The sequence below is a fragment of the Bos grunniens genome, chromosome 10, assembly GCF_055505025.1.
Source record: "Bos grunniens cultivar Pamir isolate PY7600 chromosome 10, Bosgru_T2T1.0, whole genome shotgun sequence".
NCBI lineage: Eukaryota > Metazoa > Chordata > Mammalia > Artiodactyla > Bovidae > Bos > Bos grunniens.
In genome coordinates, this window is record NC_141174.1 from 20,795,785 (window position 1) to 20,809,931 (window position 14,147).

Sequence of the window (14,147 nt, forward strand, 5' to 3'; positions counted from 1 at the left end):
TGCGTACATCAACAGTAAGTCTGTCCTTGGAAGCCATCTAAATTTATCCATACACTTTACCCAAAAGACCAAATTTCACAAGGGAAAAATTTTTCAGCTCAAGTATGATGACTCTTCAGATTTGGAAGGTAAAATATTAAAATTTATGTGTGTGTGTATATATACACTCACATACATAAACATATATATATATATGCTCAGCAAATTTTGCCAATTTTTTCAATTAAAATCATAAATAAAGGTGCTCTATGGCAGTCAGATATATTCTAGAGTGAGTGTATTGAGAATACACTTTTCTTCAACATATTCATATATATATAACGTTTTCAAAGTACTAGGCAATGTATGAAAATCAACTCCAGAACAAAGAAAATTAGCCAAAATCTATGCAGTTATAAATGTCAAGTTTCTGAACATCAAAAGGGAGAAAAAAAATGTTTATGTCCCTTGAATTCCAAAAAGCCTATTATTTTTGCACAAATTGCCAGGAAAACTATTCCTGGAGGGTTGTATTTCATCTTAAACTAATAACTGACAAAAATTAATCTTTTCTATAATACCAATTTTATGTCAAAACTACCAGTTTCAGAAAAGACAGCAACTATTTCACAATGTGGCAAAAGATAGAAATTTAGGTTTCTAAACTATCGGCTATCAGTAGCATCACTGACACGTTATCCTAATAATTAAATTAATTTGCTTTCCAAATTTAAATGATAAAAAAATATAATTGGTATTGGTCTTTCCTTCCTCTTAGCACTTATTTAGTATGTAACACATTCTGCTGTATGCTGATTTTTATCTTTGCATGTATCTTTCCAACTAAACAAACTCTGAGTATGATTACATTACTACTATGGGTCTCCAGATTTCCGAGAGTACTCAGTGTCTTGAATACAGTGCACAAACATAAGTATTTGGTGGATTCATTCCTGAGTACCAAAAATGATATGAATTTCCAATTACCAACTCAGTTATAACTATGACCTTATTTGATTACAGGTCTTTCACTCTATTTTAAAAATAAATCTAACTATATAGTAAAGCTTTTTCCCCTTCCCCAAATGCACTGATGGTCTACTTTCATTCCAGTCTATTAACTAGAGTTCTAAAAGATACCACATCTAGGCTGATAAACACAGAACTAACTAACTCTTAGTATTAATATTACATAATCTTTAAACATTCATCTGTTTTCATCTCTAGTAACTGGGAAGAAGTAGTAAGGGCCTACAAGGTTAACTTAAGTTAGAAAAAAAAAACAACCTTTAAAAATAATTCTGAAATAGGATATTCTAACTAGCATTTTAAAATATATGCAAATTCTCTTTGTGAGGAAATGGATGATTCACTCCCAATCCTTGGATACATATTTTTTATGAAGTTGCTTTTTAGACTGTCGATTACTTACATTATTCATTAAAGTTTAAAATAAGTTAATATATTTTTACTGGTATGTACAGAATAATTATAATTAAACTATCATCATACCTATTCCATTTCTTTCTGACAAGTTTTTCAAAACCATGCTATCTTATATTTAAAGATGACAATATTATATAACTTACACTGAGTATCACTATACTTCACCTGAATATTTTTACAATTAAAAAAAATACAATTTTTATTAAATTGGCGTTTCTCCTAATTCATCACAGCTAAATTTTATCTTATTTTATTCATGATGTAGTCAGCCTCTTTAAGATACACATAATCTTTGCACTGGAAATATCATGGAACCTTAGGTTCAAGGGGTTGCAAAGAGTTGGACACGACTGAGCGACTGAACTAACACAATTTACATGCTGACTGACTACTGGAAGACTACTTTACAAAAATCCTAAAGTGAGCCCTTTACAAATAAATAGCTCATACCATATCCTCATTTGAATGGTGATGTATTTAAAATGCTAAAAAAAAAAAAAAATGGAGAAATCCTATGTGGTTGTCTGGAGTTAGCACAGTTCTTTAATATTCCACCAGGCAGAGAAAACAAAATTGTCTACATTTGTTTAGTGAGTGAGATCCAAAGAATGAAAGGATTTATAAAGACTAAAAAGAGAAGGTTAAAAAAAAGGATTAAGAAATATCAACATGGAGTGAGAAGGTAAGCAAAGAATATGTTTATGGCAAGTATTATTCAAGGAGAAAAAAGAGGTTAGAAAACACAAAACAGAAAACATAAAATGAAATTTTACGGTGAATTCTTTCTGCAGGTTGGCACTACACACCCTAAATCCATTAGCAAAAAAAGTTACTTCAGGGAGCAAAGGAAATAGAAGAGGAGGGCCCACTAAAAGCAAAGGCACTCAGAAAAGATTTCTAGACCGAACGCTTCTTTTAAACGGTTGCCTTCTCATTTTTACTGCAGAATTAAAGGAACATGATCTATGAAAGATGAAGTTCCTGATTGTAATGTAAAACTCAGAAAAATAATTGTCTTAAATACCAAGGGAAATATACAATAAAATAGCAATTTAAAAAAATAAGGATTTTGCTACTTTCAGGAACCAGATTTTAACAAGGGAAGAGATTTATCTCTTCAAACCTACCATGCATTCAACAGCAGTTATTTCATCAAATATTCTTCTTTTTGAATTTCAAAATATAGGAAAATAACTTGGATAATGGAGCCTTTAGATGCAGAGATTAATAAAAGTGTATGGTGTAATAATATCCCCAGAGACGGGAACAGCTACCCACTCCAGTATTCTTGCCTAGAGAATTCCAGGGACAGAGGAGCCTAGCGGGCTACAATTTCTATGGAGTCGCAAAGAGTCAGACAGGACTGAGCAGCTTTCACTTCCACTATAATAACATACACATGGTTTAATGAATAAGCTAACACATAATTTCATCCATATTTGTATTCTTAAAGCACAAGTCTTTTGAATAGGTTTTTTTTTAATATCTCTAATTCAAGCCACAGACTCATTATATCTGACATAATTAAGGATAAAAAAGCTTAAGAATTTCAATAAAAATTTACTCCCAAGATTATAAAGAAGCTTTCTTACTTAGGAACAGTGGCAAAAATAAAAATGCTTTTGTTCAGCATATGGAGGTTGAGAAATTCAACAAATATGTACATACAAATACATAGTGTATACACATCACCAACTGACCATGAAAGTCACTTAGTTGTGTCTGACTCTTTGCAACCCCATGGATTGTAGCCCACCAGGCTTCTTTGTCCATGGAATTCTCCAGACAAGAGTACTGGAGTGGGGTGCCATTTCCTTCTCCAGGGGATCTTCCTAACCCAGGGATCAAACCCCAGTCTCCTGCATTGGCAGACAGATTCTTTACCATCTGAGCCACCAGAGAAGCCCCCAGTTGACCATACATTACCAAAAACTAAATATTCTAGTTCTGCATCATTTACTAAGCCCTAGTGATTAACTTTCAAGCAACACAAAATAAAGTATACCATCTTTTAATGAAATAAAATAATCAAACTGGTTTATCAAGCTGATATCCTCAGTAAGCTCATCACTCAGTCCATATTTGCTCATATTGAACACTGTTTAAGGTGCTGGGAAAAGATATTGAATTAATTACTAACTTGGAATAGGAAAAAAATAAAAAGCTAACTTAAGGCCTCTATTTACATTTATATAACTGCCCTAAAAATAATTTTTGTGATTTAAAATTGACTAAACCAATCTGATCATTTTGTTTATAATCCAACATAAGACATGCATGGTGCAATAGGCTCACAGTCACATGCAGAGAAAGTCTAAAGAAGCTTAAAGATATAGAGAAACTGGAAGAAAAAGAAAAACAAAAGTATTTAATAAATGCTTTCTTCAGACTGACAAAACAGGTTAGAGGTCTGTTACAATGCATGCTAAGCTTGGTGGAATTTTAAAATACCATACCTTAGGGGTGATCCGATGAGCAATGTAGGAGGGGTAGGGTTACTCCCTGCATTGTGCCGGCGCCGTACTGCCTGGCGCCTAAATGTGCTGCGTTCACGGCGAAATGACACCGTCTCCTCGCTGGCCTGTGCTGCTGCATCAAGACAGACTTAGGTCAAACAGAAGCCTAGGTCGGAGATGTAAATAGCAGCTGAGCCTGTCCTCCCCAATACGACAGATTAACAGTGAACCTATGAAAACTCTGGCTCAGTTAGTCAGGTTCCCTTTACTTTGAGGGTGAGAAGTTAGGGACTACACCGTTTGCTATAGATAACTGTTTCTTTAAAAACGCTTCTGATTATCTGGCCTCACCATCTTCTCTTCAACCTCAACTTTCTATTTTAAGATCTCAGTTATTTTCAATCTTTTTCTAAAAGTCTTATTTATAAAGTCACATATCCCTCTATTGGCCCTTTAAGTCAGCCTTAAAAGTACCGTATGTGTTACATTGGTTAGTTCTGAATAATGGGAAAGGGGCATTAGTTTCTTCGTTTCATGAAGACAGTAAAAGCAGAACCGACAGTGCTTGTGATGACAGGAGTCAGGCGTGCATTTATCTGACACTACCCTGTGCCACAATTTTGGCAGCATTAAATGAAACGGTTGACTGCTAAGCTGCACAACTAGTTTTTTAAATGCTCAATTCAAGGCAGTGCAAGTGTATGTCAAGCTGTAGTTTGCTGCCTAACTTTATTCAACTTCATGCCCCTACACTGGTTCCCTCAACACTAGGAAGCAAATGTAAACAAAACATCAGCAAAAAAACTTAGAAACCCACAGCTTAATCCAAAAGCAAAACAAACTAAAACCAAATATATACCAACAAGAAAATAAAAACTAAGGCTAAACAGAATTACATAAAATTTTACAGAACCATGACTGATTTGGGTTTCTAAAGCGAAATGATGTTCATACACATGACTCTTTAACAACTGTTGTCTATAGTAATCTAAATATTTTAAGAATCATTTTGATTTTGAGAAAGGGCATTTTGATGCTAAATATGAATAGAGACAACTTGGCCAGTACAACATCTTTTTTAAAAGACAACAAATGAAAATTCCTTTTCATTTGAAAAGGATGACGTGGATTACAAAATCAAGTGTTGTATTTGGACTTCAGTTCTATGACAAGCCTAATTCACATTTTAAAGGCTTTATTAATTCTTATCATTATTCTGCTCACCAACAGCAATCTCTATCATTTTAAATGTTGATTTTAATAAAGTTTTCTTTTAAATGTTTACATTTTTATCCCTTCCCCAATGAATGTTCTTTGTGTAATTAATTCATTACAATTAGGAATATAAGGGTTACCCCCAGAAGGCCTGGACTTCTCTATCTTCAGGCAATGTTTCTTTTATTAAAGGGATGACAAGCACAGAATTACTTCACCCACTTGGCAAATTTCTTCCAGTAAGAAGCGTTAAGTCACAAATCACAGGTGAATAATTTACATTATTACTTTCTTTTTCAGCGCACACACTCCAGTGACATTATAAGCCAGACAACTAAATCAGAATTCAACTTTGGGGCTTTGAATCTAAATCAAACTTGACTCCTGGAGCTAATACTTCTTTTCTTTCTCCGGTTTTATTGTGATACAATGAAAATTCCTTTAATGTGAAAAAAGCTGTTTCTTGTGATGCAGAAGCTCACATACACAAAAATTATACATGACCTGTGAGAACAAATTAAACTTAAAGAAAATTAAAAGTTCCATTTACCAGATTCATGAACCACATTTCAAACGCTCCAGAGCTGCATATGGCCAGTGACCACCTTTACTGAACAGTACAGATACAGACGTTTCAATCACCACAGAAAGCGGTATTGGGCACTGCTGATCTAGAAAGTCAAGGATGCCTGTCTGCACAAAGCGCACTGTGCGTTTTACCTGTCCCTGACAACTAAGACCTCAACAGAGGAAACAGCAGCCAGCACTCAGCAACTTAACTACCACCACCAACCAGCACTGTCACGAAGAGGAAAACCAACACTGGCAGGGCAGTCACTGGGTGAAGGACAAAACCAAGGGAAACAAGCAAGCTACATGAAAGAAGAAATGAGAAATTAACGGGTGACTTGTGTATCTGCTAATGGTTCTTAGATCCCAGTAAGAACTTGGGTTACAAAATTTTAAGTCACTATTTTAAACCTCAATTCAAGACTTATTTTTTGAAATTATATTGAAGATTTTTATTGTATTATTGCTCAATTTACACGTCAATTCACTTAAACTTTCAAACATTCTCACTAATTTAAGAGTTTGTTTCAACCAAAATAACAGTTACATTCATCCAGATAGAATATATAGAGAATAATTTAATCCATAAAATGTACTAAAATTATTCAGAAGTATTTGAAACAAGCAATACATGATCATGGAATAGTGAGAATAGGAAGAAGGCAAATAAGAAACACTTTTCTTTACTATCTTCCTTCTACTGAGGACTTAATGAAGCTAATTTTAAATATAAGCTAGTTATTCCATAATACTGGGACAAAAAGACACAACTACAGTGTCCCTTTGTAGTCAATATATTCTTTGGCTTCTCCAGAAAACACTTTTTTTTCTATTAACATACTATTTATATTTTGTTATCTGAAAAATAACTATTAACACTGCTTTCTTACTAAAACAGCTTTAGAAACACATCAAGACAACATTTTAGACATTACATAGGACAACATATTAAAATGGAGTTATGACTGCTGCCTATTTTGCCCTCAGTCATCCTCTGTAATATTCAGGGCAGAAATATCTGATGATAAAAAAATATTCAATGTTTACTAGAGTTGTCTAAAGCTTAAAATAACTTACTGTAAGTATATTCAATGACATAAGTATGGTTTTACTTGATGAAAATTCACTTTCACAATCCAACTACAAAAAGCTCTTTCTGAATCCTTTTACTTTATAAATAGAAAGAAAACCACAAAAAAATCTTTTAACTAGAGGACCAGAGAAGGAGAAAGAAAACACTTTACTGCTTAAAATTCAGTATCCCTGGTAAAGAATAAAATTAATTAGTATAGTAAGAGTATAAAATGCAAAAAGTAAAAATCTAGCACTCTAGGTACAACTAAATTTTATGCATGTGTAGGTAAAAAAGAAAAAAAAAAAACCACATTCAACTGATTCAAAGGCCATGAATGACAAGACAGATATAAAATACTTTCAAGGACATTTATTTAGACAAATGTGAATTCAACATGTTTTTTAAATATAAGAGTCTTGACTTTCTAATTATTTCTTTGTATTAAAAAGACTTCAAGAAACTGAATTACTATCTAAGTTGAAGAGAGAACTTCAGATAACTTAGTTCTACTTCTGGAGTAGCGATACAATCATTCAATTAAATAAACATTTACTGAGCACCTAACGGAGAAGGCAATGGCACCCCACTCCAGTACTCTTGCCTGGAAGATCCCATGGACGGAGGAGCCTGGTAGGCTGCAGTCCATGGGGTCGCTGAGGGTCGGACCCGACTGAGCGACTTCACTTTCACTTTTCACTTCCATGCATTGGAGAAGGAAATGGCAACCCACTCCAGTGTTCTTGCCTGGAGAATCCCAGGGATGGGGGAGCCTGGTAGGCTGCCGTCTACGGGGTCGCACAGAGTCGGACACGACTGAAGCGACTTAGCAGCAGCAGAGCACCTAATGGCAATTCACACACATGGCACAGATATACTAAGACATTTTCAACAGTTGTGGTCTGATCTATTTCGTGAACTTCCAGATGTTCACGCTGGTTTTAGAAAAGGCAGATGAATCAGAGATCAAACTGCCAACATCCACTGGATCATCCAAAGAGCAAGAGAATTTCAGAAAAAATGTCTGCTTTAAGACTATGCCAAAGCCTTTGACTGTGTGGATCACAATAAACTGTGGAAAATTCTGAAAGAGATGGGAATACCAGACCACCTGACCTGCCTCTTGAGAAACCTGTATGCAGGTCAGGAAACAAGTTAGAACTGGACATGGAACAACAGACTGGTTCCAAATAGGAAAAGGAGTACATCAAGGCTATATATTGTCACCTTGCTTATTTAACTTATATGCAGAATACATCATGAGAAATGCTGGGCTGGAGGAAGCACAAGCTGGAATCAAGATTGCCAGGAGAAATATCAATCACCTCAGATATGCAGATGACACCACCCTTATGGCAGAAAGTGAAGAAGAACTAAAGAACCTCTTGATGAAAGTGAAAGAGGAGAATGAAAAAGTTGGCTTAAAGCTCAACATTCAGAAAATGGCATCATGGCATCTGCTTCCATCACTTCATGGCAAACAGATGGGAAAACAGTGGCTGACTTTATTTTCTTGGGCTCCAAAATCACTACAGATGGTGATTACAGCCATGAAATTAAAAGATGCTTACTCCTTGGAAGGAAAGTTATGACCAACCTAGACAGCATATTAAAAAGCAGAGACATTACTTTGCCAACAAAGGTCCGTCTAGTCAAGGCTATGGTTTTTACTGTGGTCATGTATGGATGTGACAGTTGGACTGTGAAGAAAGCTGAGCACCAAATAATTAAAAGAATAGATCATCAGTTTGTTTTACTATGTGAATGAAAACAGGCAAAGCATTAAAAAAGCACTAATATGGGAATTCCCCAGCTGTCCAGTGGTTAACACTTTGCCTTCCAACGCAGGGATTGTGGGTTCAATCCCTGGTCGAGGGAGCTAGGATCCCACATGGGTGCAGGCCAAGAAACCAAAACATTTTTAAGTGGAAGCAATTAAAAACAAAACAAAACAAAAACGGAAGCAACGTTGTAACAAATACAATAAAGACTTTAAAAAAAAGCACTAATATACTTTTAGGAGGACTCAGTTCAGTTCAGCTCAGTCGTGTCAGACTTTTTGTGACTCCATGAATTGCAGCATGCCAGGCTTCCCTGTCCATCACCAACTCCCAGAGTTCACTCAAACTCATGTCCATCGAGTCGGTGATGCCGCAATCCAGCCATCTCATCCTCTGTCATCCCCTTCTCCTCCTGCCCCCAATACCTCCCAGCATCAGAGTCTTTTTCAATGAGTCAACTCTTCTCATGAGGTGGCCAAAGTACTGGAGTTTCAGCTTCAGCATCATTCCTTCCAAAGAAATCCCAGGGCTGATCTCCTTCAGAATGGACTGGTTGGATCTCCTTGCAGTCCAAGGGACTCTCAAGAGTCTTCTCCAACACCACAGTTCAAAAGCATCAATTCTTCGGTGCTTAGCTTTCTTCACAGTCCAACTCACATCCATACATGACCACAGGAAAAACCATAGCCTTGACTAGACGGACCTTTGTTGGCAAAGTAATGTCTCTGCTTTTGAACATGCTATCTAGGTTGGTCATAACTTTCCTTCCAAGGAGTAAGTGTCTTTGAATTTCATGGCTGCAGTCACCATCTGCAGTGATTTTGGAGCTGGGATGACACAAAAGAACATGATTTGGTGAAGTAGGAGGTGCAGGTTTTGTATCTCAACAATTGAAAAGTTTTGAGCAAAGATACATATAGAAAAAAAATGCCACTTAAAAATGATGTGAATCATTCAGCTGATTACTTGAAGGATCCATATGTAGTTTGTTACTTTCTAATTGTTACATACTGCTAAAGCTAGTCTCTTGTAATAGCTCAATCACTATTAAATGAATAAAAATGTAGAAGAAACTGCTCAAGAAAGGTGTTGTTTTCAGTGGGGAGTGTCTATTGAGAAAAAAGGAGTAAATTTGGGAAAGTCATGAAAATAAAAATGTGTTTTGGTACCACAGATAGATCACAAGCAAGTGGCTTAAGAAAATTCTTTAACGAAAAATGATGAAAATATGAAACATACATACACACATTTCAGAAAATTAATATATATGCAAATATTCTGAAATACACTGAAATATTCTTCAAGGTAAAAAATTATTTTACTTAATAATTAAGTTACTATATGAAGAAATGCAAATCAAAGAATTCTTTTAAAGGAAATATTCTAGTCTAGGCATGAAATCCATTCTTTCCTTTTTTATTTCCATGTCAGTCAAGAATGATACTAATATCAGCATGCAAAGATTTTGTTTTAATATAGAAACAAATGCTTATAAGCATCATTTTCTGGGAGGCCAAAGAACAAGAATCTACTGCACAACTTCTAAGCATTCATTCTGAATTTAAATAATTTCTATCTATGAGAACATTTTAAAGGACTACATTATTTGACCCATAAACCAGCAACAATAGCAAACAACAACAAAATTATTAGCTGTACTGAGAATTTGCATATCCTTATCGATACTTTCCATAATCCCAGGCAGTCAATCAAATACAGTTTGGTAGATGAAATTAAATGATACTCTGGAGTCATTATCACACAGAACAGTTCCTAAAAGACAGAGTTTAAGGATTACTTACTTTTATAGGTGGTTCCTACTCTTTTTAAATCCTTTGTGAATGGTCTGACAGACCCTCTCTTCTGGAAAACTGCACTCAGAAACATTTTTGAATATATCTTCAGGAGATTCACCTAATAAGGCATCATTAGTGAAGAATATATATTTCAAGAATATATATTTGAATATATACTTGAAATGACATTTAAAATGGAAAACTTCCTTACAAATGATTAAAAGGCATCACTGTCTTAGTTTTCATAATAAATATACAAAGAAGTTTTATACATGGAAGCTTGTTAGAATCTGATCATTAACTGTGAGACGACCTGAACAGTTACTACTACTGGTTTACAATTGAGGAAATTGAGACACAGGTTTAATGGCTTGCCGGATTATCCAGGTAGTAATTAGAGATGGCATTAAAATGTAACTGTTTGATTCCTTAAACAGAACATTACTGGTATTAGAAAGAATGGGCTGATCTGGGGAATCTGATATATAAACCTTATTTGCCTCATCAATAAAATGCCTCTTAACACTTAAGATAATTTTTCCAAGTAACTCAAGGATCCAAACCTGTTTATTACATCTAATGAACACTCTTTGATGTGGTTTTATACGCCTAAGCTTTCTTCTCAGTATAGACTAAATAAAATATAAACTTTCCTTAGTCACATACACATTTATTAGTGAGTTATACTACAATACAGCATTAAGTTATGATATTATGATGTCCTTGAACAAGCAGTTCGCCCCTGCAGTTAACGACCTCCTACCACGTGTTTCTAGCATTGGTTTGTATGGTTATTCCAGCTTCTATAGAGTCAGCAGTGCATTTCTTCTGCTGCCACCAGTTTTAGCCTCGACAGGAACACTTCCCTTTCTATTTATTTTCTTCTTCTAACTTCCCATGTGAACTGGGAAATGAGAAAATTAAATCTATTAGAATTTACAGTCCCTCTATTCAGTAAAATACAAAAGCTTTAATTCACATACTCTTTTTGGTTCAGTGGTGTTTGTCTTTTCTTTTAATGATACTTAGGATCAAATTTACATGTATGGTACACACCCTCACAAACTGTCATCAAGAAAATTTGGCTTTTCTTTATATAGTGACAATCCCTTGACAGAAGACTACCATTGATTCCCAACACAAAATTATAATAACAGGATCTTATTTCATGCCTTCAGAACCCAACTATTACATTTAAAATAATTTTCTCACACAGAAAAACAGAGGTTAAGAAATTGAGAAAAAAATAATACAAATAAAGGAATGAACATAAATCTTTCTATTCTGATTGTTCTTCAGTCTGTTGAATCAGGCGGTAAATAAGATTAAGTGATTCAAAAGAAAACAGGATACTTTTCTGTCATATATAATTTGTCTGTACTTTTTTATTTTTAAAATACCAGTCATAAGTTATTAAAGATACGCTTTATAATTATAAAAGAAAAATTAAATGCAAAAACAAGAGATCAACAAAGAAAATAGCTTGAACATAAAACTTTTTTCCTACCTAAGCAATCACAGAACATTATTGATGACACCCAATTTTAATCAAAGTATTAGATTAATAGTGAGAAGTCCTATGAAAACAATCACTTGTTATATGAATGAGTACCAGAAGATAGGCTACGCATGTATTGCTGCCAAGATGAGATTAAAATCTGTAATATTATATCAGATTAAGGTTTTTCTTTTTGGTATTATGCAAGAAATTAAGAATTCAGATTTTTTATTTTTACTATTATTCAGTTTCAAAATGGCACAATGAGAGTATCTCTAATGTATTTCTATATTTAATCATTTTCTTCAGGACAGGATACACATGAGTAGCAGAACAGACTGGTCAGTGAAACAGAAGTGAAGTGAACGTCGCTCAGTCGGGTCCGACTCTTTGCAACCCCATGGACTATACAGTCCATGGAATTTTCCAGGCCAGAATACTTGAGTAGATAGCCTTTCCCTTCTCCAGGGGATCTTCCCAACCCAGGTATCAAATCCAGGTCTCCTGCATTGCAGGTGGATTCTTGAGCCACCAGGGAAGCCCAAGAATACTGGAGTGGGTAGCCTATCCCTTCTCCAGGGAATCTTCCAAACCCAGGAATCAAACTGGGGCCTCCTGCATTGCAGGCAGATTCTTTACCAACTGAGCTATCAGGGAAATCCAGTGAAACAGAAGCATCAGTGCTATTAATAAGCTTTTACTATGTACCAGGCACTGTTGTAAGCATTTTAAATCTATTAAAGCCTTCAGTCCTCATAAAACCTCTATAGGATAGATATCACTATCATCTCCATTTTAAGATGAGGAAGTCAAGGCTTAAGAAAGTAAGCAGCTTTCCCAGAGTCATGACAATAGTGAGCCCATATACTGACAAGGATGTATGACTCCATGTCACTATATTAGGCAACCCATTTTAGTTTATTTTAGTACTTTAAAGTACATTTCCTTAGTTTCATCCTTCCACAGGACCAACACCATCCAGTTTAAAGATAAGACAAAAAGAAGACAAAAAGAAACCACTGGAAAGCTCAGCAACACATCCCAATTCATTAGGATAAAATCTAATGGTCAGTATGGCTGTACATTATAGTTAATATATAGTTAATGTATAATGTATACATTACAGTTAATGTATAGCCATATACATGGTCAAGCTGTATCCTCTGTTGTACTGACACATTTCAGGAGTACAGAAAGTAGAACAGATGCGAAGAAAAATGTCTCCTAATTATCAAAAATTTAAAAACCCAAAAAACTAACAATAAATATAATCTAACACATTTTACAAAGTATTTGAGATTCTATATAACTTTTAAATAATGAAAACCAAAATACATTGCCTTCCACCACCTCCAATCTTCCAAGAAACCAAGACACTAACAAAATGAGATGAAAACAAACTAAATATAAATCCAATATATTTAAGCAGTTTAGTTTTGTTCTTATTTTTATTCTAAACACAATGAAGCTCATATAAAAACAGTTCCAACAGTGTCTTCCTTTGGCAAAAGAATGTTTTTAACAGCCCACAGATGATTAAATTTTTTCCACCAAAGTGAAATAAATGGAAATTTTTAGTTCCTTATTTGTTTTTTTTTATTAATAGTGGATGGTTTGCTTTTAAAAAAAAAATAACACAAACAAAACAAAAGCTGAAATCTGGAAAAATGAGGGCTCATATTAATCAAAGAGCAAATAAGACCTCATGTAACTTTTCCTAAAAAAAAAAAACAGAACACCCCACATTCCCTATGAAAAGGAAATGGCATTTTTAATACAAAAGCATAAGATGTACTATCTTTTTACTTACATTTCAACAACATTTAGAACAGCAATAGTTTTCTATCATTGCATGTTCTTAGAATTTATTTTAATCACACTTTCAGTAAAAATTAAGCTATCATTTAAAACCCAATGGTTTCCTACATATCGCAAACACATGATTTGTGTGAGAAATCACTAAAAGACTTTCAGACCTGTTACAAAAAACAGATTGACAGCCACATCAAAGACTCAAGAGAAGTTAATTACTATATTGTTACCAAATGATTATAATCACTTCAGATATATTTAGTTCTCAATATTTAAGTCAGACTAGTTTCTTCCTTAGGCACTAAAGATCACTTTTTACATTCCTATTAGAAATTAATCTTTGTTATAAACTATACCAAAAGATGCAAGAGAATGTTTACCACATTATGGACTTAAAAAATTGTGGGTGAAATTAGAATTCTTTGAGAAAAAGCATGTTCCTTGTTTCAGTATGTTTGTGTAAACAAACACTCAGCTTAACTTTTTATAAAAGACTAAATGTTACTACACCAATAGACTGTA

General features: G+C 34.4%; 1 protein-coding gene across 15 annotated transcripts in view; it reads right to left on the minus strand.

The window, feature by feature from the left end:
* PCNX1 (pecanex 1) overlaps window positions 1–14,147 on the minus strand; it is a 184,440-nt gene that overhangs the window by 109,660 nt on the left and 60,633 nt on the right. For 7 of the 15 annotated variants that reach the window (XR_015134089.1, XR_015134088.1, XM_086319969.1 and 4 more), the window contains one exon: window positions 3,882–4,014. The exons of 5 other annotated variants lie outside the window; for them this stretch is intronic. Coding sequence is in view for 7 of the 10 variants with exons in the window: in XM_086319969.1 (XP_086176095.1) it covers window positions 3,882–4,014 (133 nt within the window). In the remaining 3 variants the exon portion in view is untranslated. Of the gene's footprint in view, window positions 1–3,881; window positions 4,015–14,147 lie in introns of those variants that run through there. 3 more of the 15 variants (XM_086319970.1, XM_086319968.1, XM_086319976.1) reach the window with 2 other exon arrangements.